The following is a 24,365-nucleotide window of genomic DNA, read 5'->3' on the forward strand; positions in this document are numbered from 1 at the left end:
TCACATGATGTACATCCCATTACAATAGACGGCTCAAACTTGACAGAGTACATTTAAGGCAAAGAGTTTTTCCATCCAAGTAACCATGAACTAACTACTTGCACATACCGAACAAGTGCATTTGTGCAACTTAACTCTGCCTAACAAATAAAACACTTATTGAAAAACAGATTAGTTCCAGTACTAGTGAAGCAACCTAGCCCGAATTTCTGCCACACGTGGACTTTCTTTCACTTTACCTACATCTATATTGTACACAGTGGTCTGGATGAACGTAAACATGTTGCACAGCATGGGGTTGTATGTTGTGGCAAACACGTAATGTGCCTTAAACAGTTCATCAAAAGCACCAAGAGAGGAAGTTGACCTGCAAGCAATGGCATTTTTGTCAAGGATGATGAACTGGTGAGCTACTTTCTTCCTCCGTCCCACAGCCAGGAGATAGGGTTGTGTGCTCGTCGTGATGGCATCAAGATGTTCTTGGATGTTGGTTCCTGTCTGTGGAAAAAAAACACACAATACAATTACAATTCCATAGCTGCAATGCTACATATGGGAAAACAGCATTTAACTATGTGTGATATCACCCTAAAACTGAAACTCTCCCAGTGAAACAACCTTGAGTATAACATAAAGTAAAATTTGCAACAAATACAAACCTTCTTGAAGACCACAAGATGCTTCTCTGCTTGGGAGGCAGACACCTTCCCTGGTCTCTTACGACCCAAGGCAGAGGGGGGAATCAGGTGTAGCAGCAGCAAAATCGATGAGAGGTCATTGTCCCAACCTGTGATAAGAGAAATGTGATGTTGAATTGACCATTAAAATCTAGTGATTATGCAATTTAAATTATGTGTACATCGCTAAGTGAAGCTCACACAATAATTGATGGCTACATAATGTGAAGTCATCCTTACTCATGTCATCATCCACTTCAGTGTCATCCTCAGGAGTATCAGCTGCCAGGAGAAGTTCTTCAAGATCACTAGTGGTTGGAAGCTTTCTGCATTGTTGGATGATCTTTCTCTTGAAGGTGGTCGTCCATTTCTCCAGAAACTTGCCAGACACGTCTTCTCCAAACATCAGGACAAAATCCTGCTCCACCTAGGATGTAGATAGTAAAAAACGTAAAACATTTCCCAGCCACATTAATTGTATTCATTTTGACTTGTCACAAAAATACAATTTTTACATGACTGTGAAATTATCAAAAATAATTACCAAGCCTTTGACATCTTTGAAACGTGGAAAGACAGAGAGTATGTTGCTTGACTGTTGGGGGTCGAGGACCGTGTTGCGCCGGAAGTCAAATGTGAGCTTCATCTTCTTCTTGATCGTGTCCTCATCGGCTGAATGCTTAATCAGTGCGATGGCTTCCTTACACTCTTCTTCACTCAGGATAGTCTCTGGAACAAACTGGGTCTCTCGTCTAGCAGCTGGTCCTCCAAGCCCATGTTCACAAGATGCTTCTTCGGATGATGCTAGTCAATATAAGAAAATCCTTCAACTTTAAAAAAACCCAACAACAATAAAACCTTCCCTGCCCCCCAAAAAATGCAACACCATCCCTGTAGTTGCATTTCTTCTTCAAGTGTTGTTAATGGTTTCCTCCATATGATGATCGTCTGTCTTTAGCAGTGGATCTCTGAATAGTTTTTATCCTCCAGGCTAAATACCCGGTACCACTTGCAGCATCATAATAATGCTCCTTGGGGATTAAAAGGATGCCAAAAACAGACAGACATTGAAACAGTTAAACATATAATCTGATAGAAACTAAAAGTTGTCAATGTGTTACTGTGTTTACCATAACACAGTAAATTATAGTATGTGACTTACATAACCATTCCTGGAGAATGGATCACTGAGGTAGGGGAATAAGCTAACAATTCATCTGGCATACATTTCTTTAACCTCTCTGGGTGGTGATGTCCTGCAAAATTAAAATGGTCAAGGTATATTATCCAAGGTATGCACTGGATTTAACAAAATCTTTCATTTCATCTACACAGCTAACTAAAGCCTATTTACAAATTACCCATTCTTCTCTGTCATGTCAGCTGCCAGTATGTTAACCATTTTCCTTCTGGTTTCATCTGTGAGGCACTTGCTTCGATTATATTCCTTCATGATCCGTTCGCCACCAGGTTTGTTGTTAAGAATGGATTCCACTAACTTCAAACAACAAAACATTTCAGCTTTTATTAAATACACATCAAAACAGTAATTGTTAGTAAAAAAACAAAAACATTCTCTTCTCAAATATAAGCGATAATAAAGCAGCGTGTATTATAAGACTGGTGGATCACCAGGATTTATTTGTTTATTTTACTTGCTTGTTCATTTTAAATAGGGTTTTTTATGCACCAGTAACAGTAAAAACGAAGTAAGCTAGATTTGACGCACTGAACTTGGTGCGAGGATGTGCAAACCAATTGCTCCATCTCTGCACCTGCCCCTTGGCCTAACAAGCTGTTATGGCACTTCTGATTTTTTTGTAACTTTTAACATTTAATACAAAAACTGTTCTGGCACCTCTTCTGAGTATAGCAGGTTTTCTGGGGGAAACAGTGATAAAGGCTTTTAAAAACAAAATACTTTTTGGTTTTGCGTTAATTTTTGAGAGTCAATTCTTACATGCTTAGCTTCTGTGTCCGGGCGCTGGCGTTTAGCGGAAGGACTCTCTGAAAGAATGAGTGTCTCTTGAGAATCAGATGATTCTCAAGAGAATCATCTGATTCTCCCATCTGCCGGTTCTCTGTCCAGCTGAGAAAACTGTAAAGCTAAATTCCTGCTATTTTAATTTATATTTGCTTGCGGGTTCTGATAGGATCTATCAGAACCCGCAAGCATCTCAGCCATGAGCTTGGCTGAGATTCCTCAGGGCAATTCCACCATGGAGACAAAGTCTGGCCATAAGAGAAGCAGATGAAAGACAAAAAACAATAATTAAATAGCAAGCTTATTAAATACTAACATGAACTACAAATATAACAAACCAGTTTCATATTTGATGGTTAGGACTTCAGCTGAGGGATCCTTAACAACATCCTCAAACACATCTTCATCCAACTCAGTCCCAGAACTGTCAACAACCTTCACGCCCTCTGTTACAGCTGGCACGCCAAATTTTGTAAATGCTAGAGAAAAAGACAGATGCTTGTCTAAACCACAATTATGAGGTTATGTTGCTCTAATACTCACATGTGCATAGACTCTGGAACATTACTTTTGAATAAACAATGTGAAGTAACATTACAAGCACCCTCATAGCTTCCTGTGTAAAGCTACCAGTGTCTTACCTGCTATCAAAAACTCCTTCAGATTCGGTTCTGTTAGTCGGACAAATTTTTGCTGCTCGCCAAGTCTTGTTTTAATCAACATGGTTCCTGCAGCACATAATTCCTCAGTCATTCATCTTTTAGTACTGAAAGGCTTTCAATTTGTGAAACATGTGCCAACTGCTTCACAAACATTACAGCTTACATTACATCGTTTTCATAGAACACAATGATTTAAGTTTACACGTTAATGGCTTGGGCACTAAGTAATTTGACTTCGTTGGACTCTTATCTAGGTTAGACAGTTACTAAATACCCTTTCCTTAGTAACAACTAGAACCGTCCATTAAATTGCCTCGCTTCTTTTTCGGCTTTTCCATTAGCATTAGCAACGGTTAATGGCGGAGTCAAGCAAGGTTTACAGTAGAGGCATTATGCTGGGCACGAGGGAGAGCACGCAAATAATCACTCGCGCCAAATTCAGTGTTAACTATGAAACTAGCTGCACTACTAGCACCGCTTAACAATTCGGAGTCGTGAGGTCAGAAGGCTGCCGGACCGGTCACAAGTCACAACATCCCGCTCACAAGGAGATGCCACTCAATTGTAATTGAAAGTGAACCAAATTATGTTAGAAATACTCAACCCGAATAAAATATGGACTAACATAAAAAAGGAGCAGAGCAGCTAAAAGCTAGTTTAGCAAACTCCTGGCACCAACGCAATATACGCCGACATAAATTTACTTAGCAAAAAGGGAAAAAAAAGCTTGACGGTTAGCATTACTGTTGACCTGAAAAGCCATACAGCCAACGTGAGACTTATTTTTTCTCAACCCAGACATTTTTTGCTGAATTTATGTTGCATTTCTAAAATAAATAAATAAATAAAACACATATTCATGCAATATGGCTTGGACATGGATTTAAGGCGGACATAATCGAGTTGGACAGGCGAACATTTTAAGCTAGGCATTCACTCGGTCAGGTTAGCCGTATTAACTCAGTATTAAGATATCAAAACTCACTCATATACCAGGGAACAAATAAAATATTCTTATAAAACAATTCAAATTGTATTATTATCTTGTAAAAAGAAACTTACCACAGTTTGTTCAAGCAGGAGAAAAATGGCGTCCACGCAACGGTTAGACTTGTTGGTTTGAGTGGAGGAGGTGGGCCATAATAGACAAAAATTCAATGCATCACACGTGTTAAGATACAGCTGGCTGTGATTATACACCTGGCCAGTAGGTGGTTTCGTGTGCACATGAAGCTTCAAGAAATGAACCCTTTCTCGAACCAGTTGGCTCAAGTGGTTCAATGCCTCATGAGGCTTCATCTCACCATCACTATTTATTAATATAACTTTCCACTTCATTCTTTCATCTCTCTTCCCTTTTCCAATAATTTTAAGTCAACTTCAGCCTGTTCTAAAACCCATGGTGGGATGGCAGGAGAGACAACTACCGAACTAATTTGAACTTTATCAATCCCAATTTCTTTTATTTTATTTAAAATTACCCATCCAAAACTATTCGCATTCTTCTTTTCTTTTCCTGACAAGGTTTTAGTGTTAAATATGGAGGATAATTTTTACTATGACCTTTAATATTCGCCCAATATATTACTGCTATTTGTTCTCTTCTAATCTTCATTGGCATCTCACCCATCTCAACCTGTAGAGCCGAGACTGGAGTTGTTTTCATCGCTCCGCAGCATAATCTTAACGCTTGATATTGTATTTTGTCTATCTTTTCCAATAACTTACTTGAAGCTGAATTATATAAAATACATCCATAATCAAAAATAGATCGAATTAATCCAATATAAACCGTTCTTAATGCTTTCCTATCAGCTCCCCATTCTCTGCCTACTAGACATCTTAAAATATTTAAAATTCTTTTACTCTTTACCACTATCTTATCTATGTGCATTTTCCATGCGAGTTTTTATCAAACCATATCCCCAAATATTTAATTTCTTCTCTCCTTTCTATTATACTCCCATAAAATTTAAGTTCCACATTACTACTCACTCTCTTATTTGAAAAAACAACAAATTTAGATTTAGATGTTGAGAACCTAAATCCCCATTCTAACGCCCATGCTTCTACATTATTTAATGCTTCCTGCACTTTGTGTTTTATAAATTCAATGTTTCTTCCCCTTTTCCAAATGACACCATCATCTGCAAATAGCGAAACACCTAAGGATTTATCTATATTACTAAAATATCATTAATCATTATATTAAATAACATAGGGCTTATAATACTCCCTTGGGGAGTTCCATTTTCCACTTGATACTCTGAACTAATTTCCCCTTCTATTTCACTCTTATCTTTCTTTCAGTTAAGAAATTTTTAATCCATCTAAACATTTTACCCTTTATACCTGTTAGTTTTAATTTAATCAGCAACCCTTCTTTCCACAACATATCATAAGCCTTTTCCACATCCAAGAACACTGCTATCACACTCTCTTTATTCATTTGAGCTCGTCTAACTTCATGTTCCAAACATATTTCTGGATCAATCGTACTTCTTCCTTTCCTAAATCCAAATTGGTATTCCTTTATCTTCTCCTTGGATTCTAGGAAATATACTAACCTATTATTTACCATTTTCTCCATAACTTTACCTAAACACGACGTTAGGGCTATTGGTCTATAACTTTCAGTTTAATTTGGATCTTTCCCAGGTTCACATTTCCATATAAGGTATGAGACTGACAGTGGTCCGTCCCCGCCCCTTTCTGTTTGCTGCAGCGAGGTGTACTTGCCCTGACCTGGTAGACATCATGTTTTCCTTCCGGTTCAACACCTCGCTGTTTGCTGGCGCTGCACGCCAGCCGCGTACTAATGCGCTCTTGAATGATGCGCTTAACGACGCACTAATCGCTGATCGATCCTTCTTGTGGTAAGAAGCTTCTCACACCCTTAATGTCTGTTAGCCTAGCCTTAGCTAAAAAAAAGTTGGTTTCACAATGGAAAAAAAAACGATTGATCAAATTGTGCATATTTTTCAAATCAAGCAAAAAGAACTGAATAACTTTTGATTCGTTATTAATTTTGCCATAGAAAACCCCCCAGCAAAGCTCCTATTTGCTGTTTGTCCATGGACAAACTCCTCAACAGTCACCTGGCAAAAAACTGGGAAGGAGGCTCTGTGGGAGGAGAGCAAAGCGCTTACTGGCGAGTCAAAGCATCTGAATTTATTACGTCTCTATATGGCGATTAACATAAATGTGCAATCCTTAAAAAAAATGTCAAAAATTTTTTGTATTCCATTCATCCAATTCTATCTAAGGGGAACACTCACACCTAGGGAGAATTTCGAGTGACCAATGAACTCTTACCTTGTTGTCATGTTTTGGACTGTGGGAGGAAACCGGAGGACCCGGAGGAAACCCACACATGCACAGGGAGAACATGCAAACTCCTACAGTAGTTCTGGGAAGCGAACCCACAACCTTCCGACTGCAAGGCAACAACCTTACGGACTGAGCCACTGTGCAGCCCGTTATATTATGGCGCTACTATTAATATATCTCTTAGCATTTTGACGTCACCAGCGTTCTCGACTGACTACGTTAGAGAAGCATCCGGGGTCTTTCGTCTCCGGGTGATCATCATCCGGGCCTTTTCACGTCACTTCCGTTGAAAACAACACCACGTGCGTTGCCCATGAACGCAGTATCTGTCACTTCCAGCGGGATTAAAAGCAGCATTTATTTGACGTATAAATGCAGACTGGTTGAAGCTGGTTTGAACCAAAACAGTCAAGCTTCGGAGAAGGTAGGGGCTGAGTTTGTAGCGGCTATTTTGCTTGCCAAACGGAACCACCGGTCAAGGAAAACCGGTGTCGCTTGAATTAGCTCATGTCCTCAAATCTCCAAACACGTTCAACGTTCACCTTTGAAGGGTTTTGTGAAAATAGCTCATGCTAGCAAACGCTTTGCACCTCGTTATGCTCCTGAAGTAATTTGTGAAATGCAATTAAATAACATTACATTGTAAGAAACTGAGACTTGGAAGCTAACGTTAACTTGAGGCAGCAAACGCTGACTGCAAACCCGGCCGCTTCATCTGCTCAGTGACGTGTTGGTGGTGGCTCACACCGTCGCTAACGTATTCCGTCACACACTTTATTTCTCTTTTCTTTTCTCTTCCATTCACTGAAATTGATGAGAAATGATTTGTGTTGTGCACAATCCACAATCTGTTTTGTTGTTTTCTTCTCCTCTGACTCCCCGTGTGAATCTTCTCACGGCGCCTCAGAGTCTCAACCGAGTTTGAGAGAAACGGGAGACTTGAGGGCTCAAGGTGAGCTTATACCTGCTGCCCCCCAACACACACACGCCCACACACACACACACACACACACACACACACCGCTTCCCATGTAGCGTCAGGCCCGCGCTGCTTTGCCCTGAGTGTGTCGGAGTTGCAGCAGTGTGTTGTTTGCAGCTTTGTTGCTGCGGTTGCATGGCTGTGTGACGTGCCGCTCTGCTAACGCTGCATGCTAGCTGAAGATTCAAAGTCTGCTTTAATTCTGCTGAAATGTCTCCGGTTTCTGTTGAGATTCTCCAAAAATATTCCTTTACATGATCTATGAAAAACCCAGAAAGCGGTGGAGGTTTTTAGTAAAAACTATTTAAAATGTCAAATTTTGGTGTTTTTGTTAGTAATTTAAAAGAAAAATGGATATGAAAAGTAGAAATGTTTTTTTTTTTTTTTTTTTTTGCTTGTTTCTTCTCTGGTTTGTAAAGCCAGAGAAGAGAAACGACCAGAATTTCTTTGTGTTATTTACTAAATAAATAGATTTAAATGTTAAGCCAATAATTACTAGGGTTTCAAATCAAAATGACACAAAAGACAAACAAAATAGATTCATTTCAAATAAAACTAATATACATTAGAATACTGAAGTTACAAAAGATTTTATACTGTTATGTAAAATACATGTTTTGAAGGAATCCCTTTGATCTTATAAATTAGTAAGAAGACGTGGAGCTTCTGCTACATGAGGAAACATGGAAAGAGCTAATCAGAAATAAAAATAGATTTAAAAAAGTTTGACTGCTTTAAAGTCAGTCAATATTTTTTTATTGATTATTGAGGAATGTTATAAATAGTTTAGTTACTTTGAAATTCTTACATTATCTTTGAGATGCTGTTGTCATTTCCTATCAGAAATAAGTTTTTAATCTCCAATTGTCAGGTATGAAGATGTTTATGTTAGTGATGGGTAAATGAGGCGTCATGTATCGTTTTGACCCAAAGCAAAACTGTATTGATACCGCGTCAATACTGTCACTGAATACTGACACCTGCTGGACATTAAAAATCCCTACAGGCAACGCAGTTCACAGACTGATTTGATGACCTAGTCTATACAATAAGATTTAAGTCATTTAATTTCATCGTATATTATATATTGTATAATGTCATCAGTTAAAATCAAAATATATTTGATATTCTTCGACACAGTCAATAAGTAATGTGAACATGAACCAAGTGATGAAAATGAAAGCGATCGTGTTTGGAATGAGGATGCTTGTGGACTGGGGTTTTTTTGTTGTTTTTTCCCCACAAATTTTCATTTAAAAAAAAAAAAAAAGTTTTCTAAAATTTTGAAATTTAGTCTGTTCCGTTTTTTTGACACAACTTCTCCTGCTGTAGAAAAAATGAAGTAAACAATACATTTATATGAAATAATTGATAAAAAGCAGCTGAGTAATTTGTAGACTGGCTGTATACCTGAGTTTATCCAGGTGTATCTGTGACTTCATTCTGATGCCCTATAATGCCTCAGCATTGAGGAGGTGAATTTATTTAAATAAAACAGATTTTAGTGACACTGTATATTGTTCACATAACTTACATTTTTTCTTTCATATTTTGTACGCAGATCTTTATGGATGTGTTTTGCTGGAAATGTCTTTTTTGTATTTATTTATAGCGGGATTGTCTTTATTTCCCTTTTTTCTGCCTAAAGATTTTTATTTATGGAGGGTAATTTAAGAATAAAATTATGAAATGTATAATTTCAAAGGAGAAACATGCTAAACTTAACCTGCAGAACATAATATGAAAGTAAACTAAGAGTCGGTTTCAGCTGAATTTGGATTCAGATAGATCGAGTAGAAACTGAAAAGAACCGGATGAAAACAACTACGAAGTGAGAACCAATACCTTATTTTCTGACGTAAGATTAAAATGGCCCCATACTACGAAACCTTTCATTTGCCTTGAGGCTCCATAGTTGACGCTGTACCGTAAAAGATCAAGAATTCTTTTGGCAAATGCATCCCGTTGACAGATTGGCTTCCATATATAAACAGTTTGGCGCACCAGTGTCATTTCGAAACAGTTCCTGTATCGGTCACGTGACTTGCTGAAAACAATACGCGCACCGACGCTGATTTTGGTCTATGAGCTTGACACATGCGCCGACGCATCGGTGTTACCGGACCCATCACTAGTTTATGTTTCAAACATCTTATCGACAGTTAAAGAACTTTTTTTATTTATTTATGTAAATTGAATCAAATCTTAATGTTGCAGTGATATTCTGGGTTTTTCAGAAATGGCTTCAGTCTGTTTTACTTTCTTTTACTTCCCCTTTCTCAGTTTGGAAGTCACAGACAAAATGTAGTAAAAGTAACGAGAGAGTAAATATGGTTATAGATTATTTAAAACTGATTTTTATTATTATTAAAACAAGATTTAACTTCACCGTTAAACTGGAATAAAAGACAAGTTGGTTTCACAAGCAAAAAATAAACAAAACTGTAATGACTGTTGACTACATTTTGTCTAGTTAAAGGCTCCACAGCTTTGTGCTGCAACCTAAATGTGACATAAAGATAAACTGAGCTCAGAGCAGCTCAGGTCACAGTAAGAAAAACTTCAGCTTTATTAGACTTTATAGTTTCATTCACCTCCGCCCCTAAAAGAAACAAAAAGTCACTTCTGTGAAAGATTTGTTGCAAACAATCCCAGCAGGATTTTAATTTATTCTTAGCCAATCTAAGCCAAGCTCTCCTCCGTGTCTTTCTCCCCACAGTCGCCATGTACCTGGGGATCAGAAAGGGGAAATTAAAGACGGTAAGCCCCGCTCCCTCAGATTCACTTGGAATATGAGAACCACCAGCTCCATGGAGCCCTGCGACATCATGAGGGAGATCCGCAAGGTGCTCGACACCAACAACTGCGACTACGAACAGCAAGAGAGTTTCCTGCTCCTCTGCGTCCATGGCGACGGGCGGGCCGAGAACCTGGTCCAGTGGGAGATGGAGGTCTGCGAGCTCCCCCGTCTCTCCCTGAACGGCGTCCGCTTCAAAAGGATATCCGGGTCGTCCATCGCTTTCAAGAACATTGCTTCCAAAATAGCCAACGACTTAAAACTATGAACAAAAGGACTTAAAAGATAAGTAAAAAAAAATCTAAATCAAATCTATATTCAGAGGTATTTAAGCTGTACAATAATCCAAGTAGCAGTTTCCAAATGTCTCCTTTTTGTCCCCTGGGGCAACCGGGTTCCCACGGGCACCGTGTTGGTGACCCCTGTTTTGGATCAATAAAGTATTTTTGAATTGAATTTTGAATTTGAATTTTTCTTCCAAACCATGCTTTACAACAGAGAGAAGTTTTCCCATTTGGAGGTCCGAAACTGACATAGTTAATAATGAAAGCAGAAATATAATGTCACATCAGTCGTGTAAGTTTTAAAAATGTCATTGTGAACTTAGACTGGTTGGCCAGTAGGTGGCAGCATAAGGAGTGATAAACATGACAACGCGATACTTGCATTACCTGCATTATTTGTAGTCCGATTTCTCTGACGCACCAGTGCGTGCGTTCGTCAATGAAAGTCATGGAAACGACGTTAGCGTCCTCAAGCCTATAAATGACGCTGACCTTCTGAGTTCTTTCCCCTTTGCGACGGGACTTTTGAGAGAGACGCCTGAAGGAGCCTTTACAGCCTCGGAAGGTTTGAGCTTGTTGAAAAGTCTGCTGTGCAAAACTTGTTAAAGAAGCACTTGCTGAAATACGCACTTGCTGAAGAAGCCCGTGGATAAGAAACCTGCGAAAGACGGTTCCTGGCCAGGAGAAGCACCAACAGGGCGACCAGCTGGAAGGTTAAAATCGTTCTTTTATTTTTTAATAAACGAAAGCAAGTTATTACTAAGACATTAGTGACTTGTTTAGTTTATTTTGTGTGTGTGTGTGTTTTAAAGAAATACTGACTGCTGTAGAAAAAAAAAGACAAGTAGCATTCTTTGCTAGCATAGATCGTTCTTAACTAATGAGGCTTTTTCTGAACTGAATTTCGCTGGAAATGTCAGGAATGTTAAACTGTGGTGTAGTGATTTAAGAAATATATGTATTTCCTTAATTATAGTTAAATTAACGTCAAATTTCTGGAAAATTAGCATGGGTTTTGACCGTTATTTTTTGAAAAATGCCATGTAAACACTCAGTTTCCATGGATACGCTAAGTGAAATACTTTAAATATTTAACATCATTTTTAAAACGCATTCAAAAAAATAGTATTTACCTTTATAATAGTCTATACTTTAATTATTTAATTTCATTATTTTTTCAAGAAACGGACATGTTGATCTGTTTTTTATTGTTATTATTTTTAGCATAGCCAGGAAACATGAATTGATTTGAAAAGACAAAAATGATGATATTTAATCTAAGAGCATCAGGTTTGATGACTTTGGTGTCCAATTCTTTGAAATTTTGATGACTTCTTTAAAGCATATAGCTTTAATAGGTCTCTTGCATTTGTGTTAATTTAAATTGTTTTGTGACTTATGTGTTAGCTTATTGACATTTGTGGATAAATGTCTGGGATATGAACACTAGTGTTTGAGAAAAATTGTTATGCTGGTTTGAAAAAAAAAAACCAATAAGATTTCTGTCCAATTCTTGGCCTTTACTTTTGTTTTTTTGAAAAATGCCCTGACAAACATACTTGGTTTCCATGGTAATCACATCAGACTAGCGGTTTATTAGGACACTCGAAGACGCTTTACATAAAATTTCCATTCATGCACACGTTCACACACTGATGATATTAAGCTAATGGATTGTAGCCACAGATGTTATATCATGCCAGCAATAAACTCCAGCTAAAGGTGGGAGAAGTGTCTTGCTCAAGGACACAACGACAGAGGCGGACCATTGCAGGGCAAACTCCTACCACTGTTGCCCCAGTAATAAGCATTATAAGTGTGTGTTTGTGTTTGTTAATGATAGAACATTAGTAGGCAATGAATCGTGTATAGACATACAGTAGTTATCATCAATTAAAGCTGATTTTAACAAAGAAAATAATGACTTCTTTGTAAAAAAAAAAAAAAAAATCAGCTTTGATGACTTTGGTGTCCAATTTTTGGTAAACTGGATGGTTCTTTGTTCATTTAAAAAAATTTAAAAAAAAGCCCAGAAAAACATATTTAGTTTCCATGGATACATTGGTGATATTATTTAAAATGACTTCAATACAAAATTAAGAAACACTTTTCAAACATGTGTCTCCTCCTATCTAATGATAGACTTTAATATATGCGTTTAGTTTTATTACATGGGTGAACTGATTTTAAAAGAATAAAAAAACATTATTTGAGTTGGTTAAAGTCAGCTTTGATGACTTTGGTGTTCAGTTTTTGGAAATTACGACTCTCTGTCTAGGAAAATATAATTTGCATTTTTGGGGTGCAACGTATTTGTGAGTTAATTGAATTTGTTTTGTGATTTATATGCTAGTTATTTGAAATTCTGGAAAATGTCAGTAATGCTGACTGGAGTTGTTTTGGTTTGAAAACAGTTTTGGAACCAGCTTTTTGAAAAATGTTTGTAGTCTCCATGGATACATTGAATAAATAACACACAACTTTATTCTTAGAAAAAATCTTTAAAGAACAATCAATGTGTACCTGTTGATTTCACAAAGTAACTCAATTATTTAGTTTATTGTAATTACTCAAGACCAGAAAAACAGTGTTTTGCTCCATTGCATTTATGTGACGTATCATTTTCAGAAGTTACTTGAATGTTAAAATTCATTAGAAAAACATTGATCTCGGTTTCAGTTACTCTGGTTGTGATTAATTCGTTAGTTAACATTTTTTGGTGAGAATGTGGGGGTTTAACACTGCTTATCTGGTTTAAAAAGTTACTTCTGATTTTAGAAGATTGGTTTTGATTTATTCAGATCTTTGGAATGAGAGTCAGTGTCTGGTCCAGGTTTCAGAAAATGCCTCAAAAACACATTTGGTCTCCTTGGATACGTTGCTTGAAATAAAATCTTAATACTTGAATATTAGAAAAGTTTTTAGATATGTATTTCTCCTGGATTATTTCTAAGTAGTTTAGATTTAAACTTATTATTGTTTCATTTTATTTTTCTAAGAAAGAGGAGTTTTGAATAATTAGTGGTTTACGAAATGCTGTGTTGGTCCTTTGCATATTTGGCAGCTGTAATATATTTTCACGCTGATTACGTTTTCAGAAAGAGTCGGCAATATTAATAGTGGTGTGGTGATTGGAAAACATTTTATTTTAGTTTGAGAGAATTACTTTTAGAGAATCCATTGTTGATGTATTTTGTCTCCATGGAGATGGTAATATTGAAAGAAGCATTTGGAGAAAAATAACTGTGTGAACATTCATCTGAGTTTCTTGCTGGGTTGTGTGCAGCCATGATCTTCAGACTGATGTAATGAATTTCATAACACTACCTTCAACCATAACTGAGCCATTTGGAGTAATATTAACATGTGATAATAAGACTTTGAGGCATCATGCACACATAAGGGATGCAGATTATTATTTTAATTGTTTTGTCTGGCTTATCTCCAGACAAAATATAATGGCCATTTTAACACTGGATATGGATTTCTAAACCAAATAAACAGTTTTATTTTTGTAGGAGGGAGCCCCTGGAAACGGAGGAAAGGCCACTTATGTCGGCCTGTTTATTTAGATCCCCAGTCTTTAAACTTAATTAATTTTACAGGTTTACATTTCTGCTGTTGGCTATATGTGGGAGTATGAAGGTAGTACTGATGAGGTGTCAGACTTGCTGTCTTTGTGATTGTGAAAAATTGTGGAGCTCAAAGGAATTTAGTTTGATTAACTAGAATTAACATTTTGGTAATTTACAAATGCTATTGGAAACATATATTTCTAAACTTTGATACTTTTAAAGTATCAAAGTTGTGTAAGCAGTGATTTAAGTGTAATAATTATGAATGGATCACATATCTTATCCCTGGCTATTGTTAAGAATGATCAAATGTACCTGAGCGTCAAAGATTTGTGAGGATGGGTTGTTATATAAAGGCAAACTGAGTAACTTGTTGCAGTCTTATTTTATTCACGCTTATGGCACAGTCTAAGATTACAGGTGTTTCATTAGCTATTAAGACATTTTAAACACAGTGTATAGCTCTTTAATTTATGTTTCCAAATGTTTAATAGTTTATGGTTAGGGATGAATTGCCAATAACTCTAAATTTGATTTGTTGTCTTTAATGATTGATTGGTACCAAGATGAAGCTGCAAGTTCGTTTGTCTGAGTGGCGATGCTCCATACATGTTTGATCATTGAGTTTTAGAGTGTGTTCTGGTTTTTATGTAAAATTGTATTTTTTGCTGTTTTTTTGTGACTAAAGATAAGCTATATTTGTTTTATCTCTTAATTCCCGTCTTTATTGTATAATCAAATACAGTGGCATAGCAATAATATTGTTAATTAAATATATTCAAGAAAAACAAACACATTCACAAACCTGGGTTATTGTATTGTTGGTATTTCAGTTCCCTCAAAACATTGCTTTGGACTTTTGTGAAGGTCTAGATCCTGAATTATAGCTTTTTTTGCTTTGTTTTTTCCTTTGCAGCTCAGACCATGGCGCTTCCAGCAGATGGATCCCCAAAGTTGGAGGGACTTCCAGACAATGGTAAGGAACACGGTAAGGTGTGGTCAAATGAAACCGACATGGTTTCTGAAGACTACGGAGAGGGGTTGAGGTTTGATCAGCTGAGCTCCGCTGTGGACCGTGGCAGTGCTGCGTCGCTGCACTGGCACTCTGAGATTCTTGAGATTCTTCCCCCAAATGTCAAATACATAAAAGATATTGGGGTAGATGAGAAGCCTGAAGAAGACACGGCTCCTTGTACTTCACTTGAATTCACGTCTGGACTTGACAAACAGGAAGAGCCCATTTTGCGTCCAGAGAACTCCAGACCTATTGGTACCTCGCAACACCATCAGGTAGGTTTGGAAGAGGACGGGGCTTCTTTGACTTCTGGCCGCGCCAGGAGCATTACACAGAAGGTGGATGCTGCGAAGGAGGACAACCCACCATTAAAGCTTAGTTTTGGTACAGTGCTTCCTTCCAGCTTTAAATTCACATTTGGACATGACAATCCGGAAGAGCCCATTTTGCGTCCAGAGGACTCCATTCCTATCAGTGCCTCACCACAACCTCTGGCAGGTTGGACAAATTTAGTGACTTTTTGCCGCGCCATTAGAATTCCAAAGAAGGTGGATGATGCGAAGAAGGATGACACACCATTAAAACTTAGTTTTGGTACAGTGCTTCCTTCCAGCTTTACATTCACATTTGGACATGACAATCCGGAAGAGCCCATTTTGCGTCCAGAGGACTCCATTCCTATCAGTGCCTCACCACAACCTCTGGCAGGTTGGACAAATTTAGTGACTTTTTGCCGCGCTATTAGAATTCCAAAGAAGGTGGATGCTGCAAAGGAGGACAACCCACCATTAAAGCTTAGTTTTGGTACAGTGCTTCCTTCCAGCTTTACATTCACATTTGGACCTGACAAACCGGACGAGCCCATTTTGCGTCCAGAGGACTCCATTCCTATCAGTGCCTCACCACAACCTCTGGCAGGTTGGACAAATTTAGTGACTTTTTGCCGTGCCATTAGAATTCCAAAGAAGGTGGATGATGCGAAGGAGGATGATACACCATCAAAGCCTAGTGATCAGGTAGGTTCGAAAGAGGACGTGACTCATGCGACATCTGTGACTGGCATAAACGGAAAGCGGACCAGGGACAGTGATGCTGAAGAGGAGCCCCCAGCCAAGAGGAGTAAGGACACTTGCTGAAAAGGAGCTTCCAGCCAAGACGGCACAGTGGTATAATGAAGATCCCATTTGGGACGAGGTCCTTCAGAGTATCGGCAGAAGGATGGCATGGAGACATGGTAAAGAATGGGAGGACGAGCCCATTCCGTCAACCCCTCTGTTCATTCCATACCGAAAGACAGACCATGAAGATCCTATTCTGTTATCCCCTATCCTCAGTCCCTCAGCAAGGACGTCGTGTGAGGATCCTGGTCTGTCATCCCCTGTCCTCAGTCCCTCGTATAGAATGCCACGTAAGCGTCCTGTTTTGTCATCTCCTGTCCTCAGTCCCTCAGCAAGGACGTCGTGTGAGGATCCTGGTCTCTCAGCCCCTGTCCTCAGTCCCTCGTATAGAATGCCACGTAAACGTCCTGTTTTGTCATCTCCTGTCCTCAGTCCCTTACGAGGGACGATGCAAGAGGATCCTTTTCTCTCATCCCCTGACGTCAGTCCCTCACCATCGACGCACTGTGAAGATCCCGTTTTGTCACCCCGCGTTTTCAGTCCTTCACCATCAACACACCGTGAAAATCCAACTTTGTCATCCCCTGACTTCCGTTTCCGGATGGAGACTGAAAAGGACATAGAAGAGGAACCGACACCTTCAACATCTGGTGGAACTACAGCAAGAGTGAGTTCCAGACACATGTGGTTTAGACCTCGCTACGTTTCAAGTGACTCTGATTAGATTGGGATCCGTAAAAACTGAGGACCTATGTGGGAAGTCACATTAGGACATATCATCATTTCTCTGGGTTTTTTTTGTTTGTTTTATTAAAGCCAATGGGTTTCTAGCAAGCCTGTGGAAGCCTTAGGTAGCGCCTTGCACCGGGGCTTTTCTTTATCCCGCTGCTAGATGTAGCATTTTAGATGTTGAGGATTCTGGCAGGACTCAGGAAGCCTTAGGTAGCGCCTTGCACTGGAGTTTTCTTCGTCTTTGTGTCTTCCTCTCATCGTCCCCATGTTTCAGGGTGAAATAGCGGTTCTTCCCCACGCGGTGCTTTCCGATATAGTAAATTATTCTATTCTGTTCCTCCACTAATCCACTCTCCAAGGTTTTAATCTTTCAGGTTTTAGCTGCTCATCGCTGGATCCTTTCGTCGTCGTCCATGTGGTTCCTGTCCTTCTGGACCCCTTGTTTTTCACACTGCTTGTAAGTTTTTCCACATTCACATGATACTGCTTGCCTCCTGCTGGTGGTGGGGACCATCAGCTTTACTAAATAAAAATAGATATAGAAGTTATTAGTAATTTACAAAGCGCTCAACCACATAGAGTTAAAATTTACATTAAGTAAGGAATGCTTGCCTGACAATACGTTGTATCAGAAACCAAATTAAAGCATCAGGACAATAAGAAATTAGAAGACAAAGGAGAACATAGTTTATGATTGAAGGATTTAATTAAGAGCTTTTATTCAGAGAGACACTAGAGAACAGGATCAGAGGAAAGGAAATGGAGAGCATGTGGAGTAAAGTTTTATGTAGATAAACTATTAATCTCATGAAACAAATAGTTTATATGGCCAATAGCATGTTCATGTGTTACAACACAGAAAAATCACAAAAGAATAGACATTAAAAAAATACCCGACCCAAGTTCAGACTTCTCAGATTTCTGATTCTCTGATCATCCCAGGTTGGATCTCCTCCGCCTGTAATCCTCCACCTTCAGCACCACCAGTCAGGTGGAGGAAGATAAGAGAACCCAGTTGACAAAAAAAGTAAGAAAACTTATTTTCATTTTAAATATGGATGAAATTGAGCTCAAATTTCAAAATTGTTCTTCCTTCTGTCCACCTATATTCTGTTTGTTAACCCTGTTGTCTTTTCTCTGGATTTCATTTCTACATCAACTCATGTCACATGATATGAGTTGACCAACAATTAAAGCAGAAGACCAGCGCCGCCTGGAATCCTCCACCTTCAACACCACCAGTTAGGTGGAGGAAGATAAGAGAACCCAGTTGACAAAAAAAGTAAGAACATTTATATCTACGCAACATGACTAATCATTTCAAATATAGCTGCGGAGAGCTGAGCTGAAAGTTAGAAACTGTCGCTGTCTGCTGTCCGTGCATATTTTCCTCCTTAACTTTATCTTCTCTCTTTATTTCATTTCTCTGTCAACTCATGTGATGACTGGAGTTGACCAACAATTAAAGCAGAAGAAGACCTGCTCCACCTGCTGATCTACTGGTTGTAACAGCTTGTGGGAAAGGTGAGGACATGATGATGACTTTGATCAGAAAGTCTCTTCCAATAATCCGTGATTTAGACAGAGATTAAGGAATGTGTGTCTGATCATGTGATGATTCGCCAGCATCACTGGACCAATCAGGCGAGAGAAGACAGAGAGGACTGAGGACTAAAACGAAAATACTCTGCCTGCCAAAAAAGGTAGACGATCCAGTGGCCCCAGGTTTACACACCATCTGCTGGTACTAAATACATTTTTTACAACCTTAACTTTTCAGCCATTCTATAGTTGAAATTATTTTCTTAATTATTCAAGAATTGAAACCTTGGTTTTCCTTCCTGTTAGATCATATAAGCAAAAAAATAAACAAATTTTAACGTGCAAAAAGTTTATTTACAGTGAGCAACGCTAAAACACTTTTATACATACAGTGCAGCAAACAATTCTCATTAAATTCCCCCCCGTTGTGACAGGTTTGAGGCAGACCGACCGCTGGGGAGATGGACCTCACCTGGCACCATTACTCTGGATGTAACAGGTAGGTGAGCAGAAACTGAAGCTGCTGAGACATCTCAGAAAAGTTTCAGCATTTAATGACGTGCGTTGGACTCTGCGTTTCTCAAATTTGTTCTTCTGTTTCCTTAGCTCGACTCTCCTGTCAATTAAAACATCAGTGACTCGAGAAGCGGACAGCGAGGTTTCTGGTGCCTGGCTGGAGACGAGATTCTGATTATTCAAGAGCCAAAACAAAACGTCAGAATAAATAGTTAGAAGGCAGATTTGTTTTCTATTTGTTTTTGTTTTCATTATTAATGCTCCATAACACAAAATTCATCAGTGCTGTAACTCTTGAGTTGAATAAAATGTTCTTCTTTCAATCTGTTATTTCTGGAGTCTTTTTATTTGAACCATAATCATTTTTGGAAACGTTATATATTAAAGGAACGCCCACATTTTTAATAGAACTTCATAACTGATCAAAGCACAAACTGGAGAACAGATTTAAAAGAAATGTTTTTTTAGTGTGAATTCATTTGTAGTTACATAAATACAAAATTCACATCTTAAAAACAAACACAAGCCAGTCACACTGAAGAAGTTTCCTGATGTTGACCTTCGACCCTTAGCTTCAACTGATTCACTGAAGGGTTGGGTAGAAATGTTACCCAGAGAACGCTCTTTTTCCTCATGGACTCATAACCAATGAAACAAACTGGAAGAACTGGAAGCTGAACCAGTTGGTGGATCAAGTCGGTCAACTCCAAGTAGCCGACACCGATCGCCTTTGAAGCTTCACAGCTCTGACTCTGACTTATGAAAACCTTTCCTCCAGTTTGAGCCGAGACTGTGGAGGGTTTTTTTTTACGGCCTGCTGCTTCTTCAGTTGCTGTGAACCAGAGCGACAAACAGGAGGAGTGAGCAGAGAGAGACGGCGCCAGTCAGGACGGCTTTCACCAGCAACACTGTCCAGCTGCCCGGCATGAAGACATGAGACGGACATTACCGGCAAAATAATCTATTACAATAAGAGTTTGGCTGAAATATTTTTGCAACGACTGAGAAATATGAATCCCCCCCCCGAAAAAAAACAAAACAAAAAACAACCAGACTTAATCATAAAGTGATTAAGTCTGGTTGTTTGTTGACCGCTACACAGTGGTCAACAAAGAACCAAGACAGAAGCTACAAACCTTTAAGTCACCATGCCGAGTTATGAAACAAAAAGAAAAGCCATAAAGCCATGCAGTACATGAATCTTTTTGATTTTAGTCTTTTTTTTTCCCAGTTTTCCTAAATGATAAACCTAACAGTTAACATTTGATGATGATGTATTTGTTTCCCAACCATCTGAACAGTGTTGTATAAAGTACTGAAATCTCAGAGTCAAGTAAAAGTACAAGTACCTCTCCAAAATATGACTTTGGTAAAAGTCCAAGTCACTGACTGAATTGTTACTCGAGTCAAAGTCTTAAAGTATCTGAAACTTCTTGTACTTAAGTATGGAAATTGCTGTAAAAATGGATGTACTCAAGTAATGTAATGAAAAGTACAAGTAAAAAGTAAAACAAGGCAAATGCAGTTTGAATGACATTTTTTATATTTTGGTAAACTTGTCAAATACACTTAAAATAATGTACACAACCAAGTGCAGGCAAAATTAAACCTGCTAATAGATATACCTGCAGGCATCATTTAGTTAAGAAAATTAGGTGCTTTACCTATAGCACAAGGTTAACTTAACCTGCTTTACAACTGAACCAGCTTCTTAGTATACCCTCCAGGACAAAAAATACAAAGTTTTTGTAAGTGTAACCTCTATAATCGTGATAGCTCAGTTCAACTCAGTTCTGCGTTGTGTGAATAAGGGAGACGGGATGAAATGAAATGATTTTTATCTGTATGGAACAGAATAACAACTGATCAGGAATCAGGTTCATCACAGCGGGAACAGCACCTTCCGAGGAATAGTATTTCATGTTAGCATCAAGCTAACATAACATTTTACCAGAGCGTTACACTCAGTGAACCTACCTCGCGCTCATCTCTCATGAACTGGCAACGAGATGTCTGTGTTCAGTATATTTAATACTGCCAACCACCAGGAGGGGGTGCTGTTTCACTCATTACACATGAACCCAAACTTGGAAGTAATGACAAGTGGAATTCTATACAACATTAACTATGTTACATAAGCCTTAAGTTTTCCCTTCAAGTAAGGTCAGTGCTGAAAATGAGAAAAATAAATAGTACTGAAAATGCGGCCAACATGAAGAAAAAAAGCTGTTACGATTACTCTACTTCACAAATCAGTGAATCAGTCAATCCTACAGTCAGTAGGTGGTGCACACAACTGGTCATTATGCAAAAGAAAAAAAGAATTGGGAGGGAAATGCAGCTTATTGGCATCTGAAGAGGGAGACCTTTTTTGTAAACCTGGTTTTGAACTTGCTTGCCTTTTCTATATTCGTTAAATTTAGTCTAAATTGCTATCGCTATGGCTTCTGTCCCCCCTTGAACAGAGGAGTCTAGGTAGCCTGCTACAGTCAACATTAGGCCTAAGCTAAATACACCACGTGTGGAACTGAAACAATGCCAAACAAAGTTCATTTATACAGGTAACGTTATGGTCAAGTTTTCACAATAGTGCCTAGTGACCAAGCTATAGTTACTGAAACAGGAGGATTATAACCATTTCATAAGAAGTTACCTCGATGTGTTTCTTCAAGTTGGACGGGGAGTTTTTGTAAGATAGAATTTCCACATCTTCGGGCAGGAATAACATACACTGCATGCGGTACGACGAATCTTTAACACCCACGAAAGAGTGTATTGTGTTTAAATAAGGCCATGGGCTCTCATCACCAGCTGGTGGTTCCCCTGGAGCCGTGTCTGACGTAGTTGCAGTCGTTGTGGTCTCCGTCTCCTCCTCCATGTGGCTGCTGCTGATTGCGAGATTTGCTTTGTGTTTAATGAGAAGCGAAACAGGTGTATCCTATTGGTGGTGATGAACAAGCCCAGGTAAGCAGGCTACCGACTTTGTTGCAGTCAATCAGTAGGTGGGGTCAAAACACTTGCGTTTCTCTCTCGCTTTTTTGTAACGAGTAACTAAACCACACATTGAAAATGTATCGGAGTAAAAGTATGCAATTAAGTTCGGAAATATAGTGAAGTAAAAGTTATCAAAAATTTTCCATACTCGAGGAAAGTATGAAGTACTCCAAAATATACTTAAGTAAAGTAGTGAAGTGTTTTTACTTCGTTACTATACAACACTGGTACAGCTTATAGTATGGTGCGCTCTATAGTCCGGAAAATTAGATAGAAGTGAGCCTGATTGGTTGGTGTTTGATGACATCATTTAGTGTGGCAACTGTTTGCTGCAACAGTTTTCTGGAACTTATGTGTAGCACTACTTAATGTAGTTAAGGGACTAGATGGCATACCAGAAGACTAGATTCATCTACTGGAGCTGTCGTCAGTAATCAATAAAACAATACAAAAGAATAACTGCTTTCAATATTATGTATTTTAAGGAAAAAAAATTAAGTGAACACCACAAGACACAAACATACATGGAAACCAAAAAAAGAAATAAATACTATATATATATACACAGTACTGCAGTAGATCTTCTATATAGATGTGCACAAAGAGTCCTAACTTTCCCCGCTGGTCAGCACATTGTCTGACCGACACAACATTTAAAAGTCCATGTTTTAATTGTCCAGTTATTTGAGATGAAAAAATGTCCAAGCGCAATTTGTTTCCACCAGAAAAGAGATGAATAATGGATTGTGTGTCTAGGTAGTGAGATGGAGGGGGAAATGTTATGGACCATCAGACTCCTACCAGACCAGTATGGAGTAAATTTCAGCTTCTCTTGGCTCCAGCCAGTTGTCAGAAGCTCACCATCCTTTAACCCTAACAGGGTCACCTGGCCTGTATTGAACTAAACAGGACCAGTAAATTACCAGCCTGCTAGTTAACTAGACTTGTTTCAGTTATTATATACAGAAATAAATGCAATTATATCCACAATCTAATCTTTCAGACGAATTAAAGATATCAGCATTCATCTCATTATCTTAAACACATATTGAATTTAAGAAGCTACAATTGATGATCAAACAATTAGCATTGGCTACCACCACCAACATGCCAACCAAACAAACATTTGTGTTCACTACTCACCAATTCCATAAATAGTTCAGTGCATGACAACTTCATGGCGCCAAGCTCACTGGATGTTCAGATCTACATGATTTTTTATATTGTGAGTTTTAAAAGTGCATAATAAACAAAGAGATAAACTAATTGTTTGGAAGAACAAACCTGTGGCTCCTTTGTCTCCAGCTCTCCCCCTCACACCTGACTGGGAAAGCTGGAGCAGGCCTGATTAACCACTCAAGATGCAGTGATTGGCTGAATGCACTGTGTGACTGACTGTCACTCTAGCCAATGGAGCACCAAAGGTGGGATTAAGGGTAGTTTTTACCCTGGGTTACATATGCAGTATGTTTGTTCACTTTGAATTACATTTTAATAACAGCACTTTATTGTGTTAGACTTGTCACGTTCAGTAGTTTTTATTTAGAGGTCCATTGTTGAAGTACAAATGAACTGCTACTGTATCTTTGGACCTAAGTTTCAATAATTAGAAGTTCAGAAGAATTCTGAACTGCACTAAATATAAAGTACTACTGTAATTTCAATATTGACTAGTTGTCACATATGTTTGTACATACAAATTAATAAACTTATTAAATAAGCAGGATTTTAGTCATTTTATGTATTTAAAGCTGCATTATGTTAAATCAACACAGAAATTCCATTGTGTTTGCTGATGCTGACATCACACCTATGGAACTTGTATGAATGTATGAAACATACATCACAAGCGTCTTGGAGTTTTTTCATCAAAGGAGAAATTTTTAACTGAATTTTCTCATTTTGCTTGCAGATTTCAGAGAAGAGACACGTTCAAGAGTTCAAGAGACTTTTACTACATTTCAACTGAAATACTGTAAAAATACAAGAATGAAACGTAAGTATTTTCTTTGAATATTTATCAAGGATTACTTGATCACAATTTTGGAAAGATATTATTTTTGGTTTGACGGAATTATTAGTGATTTGTTAATGAAGATTGTTGGTTAGAAAAAAGTTTTTTCAGTTTAAGATGGAATAGTTTTGCTTCTTGTTTTATGT

The 24,365-nt window shown here is 38.3% G+C and overlaps 2 protein-coding genes and 1 long non-coding RNA gene across 3 annotated transcripts; 2 read left to right on the forward strand and 1 right to left on the reverse strand.

Moving 5' to 3' along the window:
* Positions 1-183: 183 nt before the first annotated feature.
* LOC116735480 (uncharacterized) lies at positions 184-1,886 on the reverse strand. The gene is made up of 6 exons (XM_032587403.1): positions 1,840-1,886; positions 1,609-1,708; positions 1,222-1,481; positions 918-1,104; positions 660-787; positions 184-498 (listed from the first exon to the last, which is right to left on the reverse strand). The coding sequence occupies exons 3-6, from the start codon at positions 1,321-1,323 to the stop codon at positions 184-186; spliced, it is 732 nt and encodes a 243-aa protein (XP_032443294.1). The 5' UTR covers positions 1,324-1,481; positions 1,609-1,708; positions 1,840-1,886.
* Positions 1,887-6,080: 4,194 nt separating this feature from the next.
* LOC116735481 (MAP/microtubule affinity-regulating kinase 3-like) lies at positions 6,081-10,742 on the forward strand. Its single transcript, XM_032587404.1, has 2 exons — positions 6,081-6,199; positions 10,352-10,742. The coding sequence occupies exons 1-2, from the start codon at positions 6,081-6,083 to the stop codon at positions 10,695-10,697; spliced, it is 465 nt and encodes a 154-aa protein (XP_032443295.1). The 3' UTR covers positions 10,698-10,742.
* Positions 10,743-18,625: 7,883 nt separating this feature from the next.
* On the forward strand, positions 18,626-19,534 carry LOC116735885 (uncharacterized). The gene is made up of 4 exons (XR_004342453.1): positions 18,626-18,677; positions 18,780-18,897; positions 19,130-19,194; positions 19,302-19,534. It is a non-coding gene; the product is annotated as an uncharacterized LOC116735885 (long non-coding RNA).
* The last annotated feature ends 4,831 nt before the right edge of the window (positions 19,535-24,365 follow it).

This window comes from Xiphophorus hellerii, chromosome 16 (genome assembly GCF_003331165.1).
Source record: "Xiphophorus hellerii strain 12219 chromosome 16, Xiphophorus_hellerii-4.1, whole genome shotgun sequence".
In the NCBI taxonomy this organism is placed as follows: domain Eukaryota; kingdom Metazoa; phylum Chordata; class Actinopteri; order Cyprinodontiformes; family Poeciliidae; genus Xiphophorus; species Xiphophorus hellerii.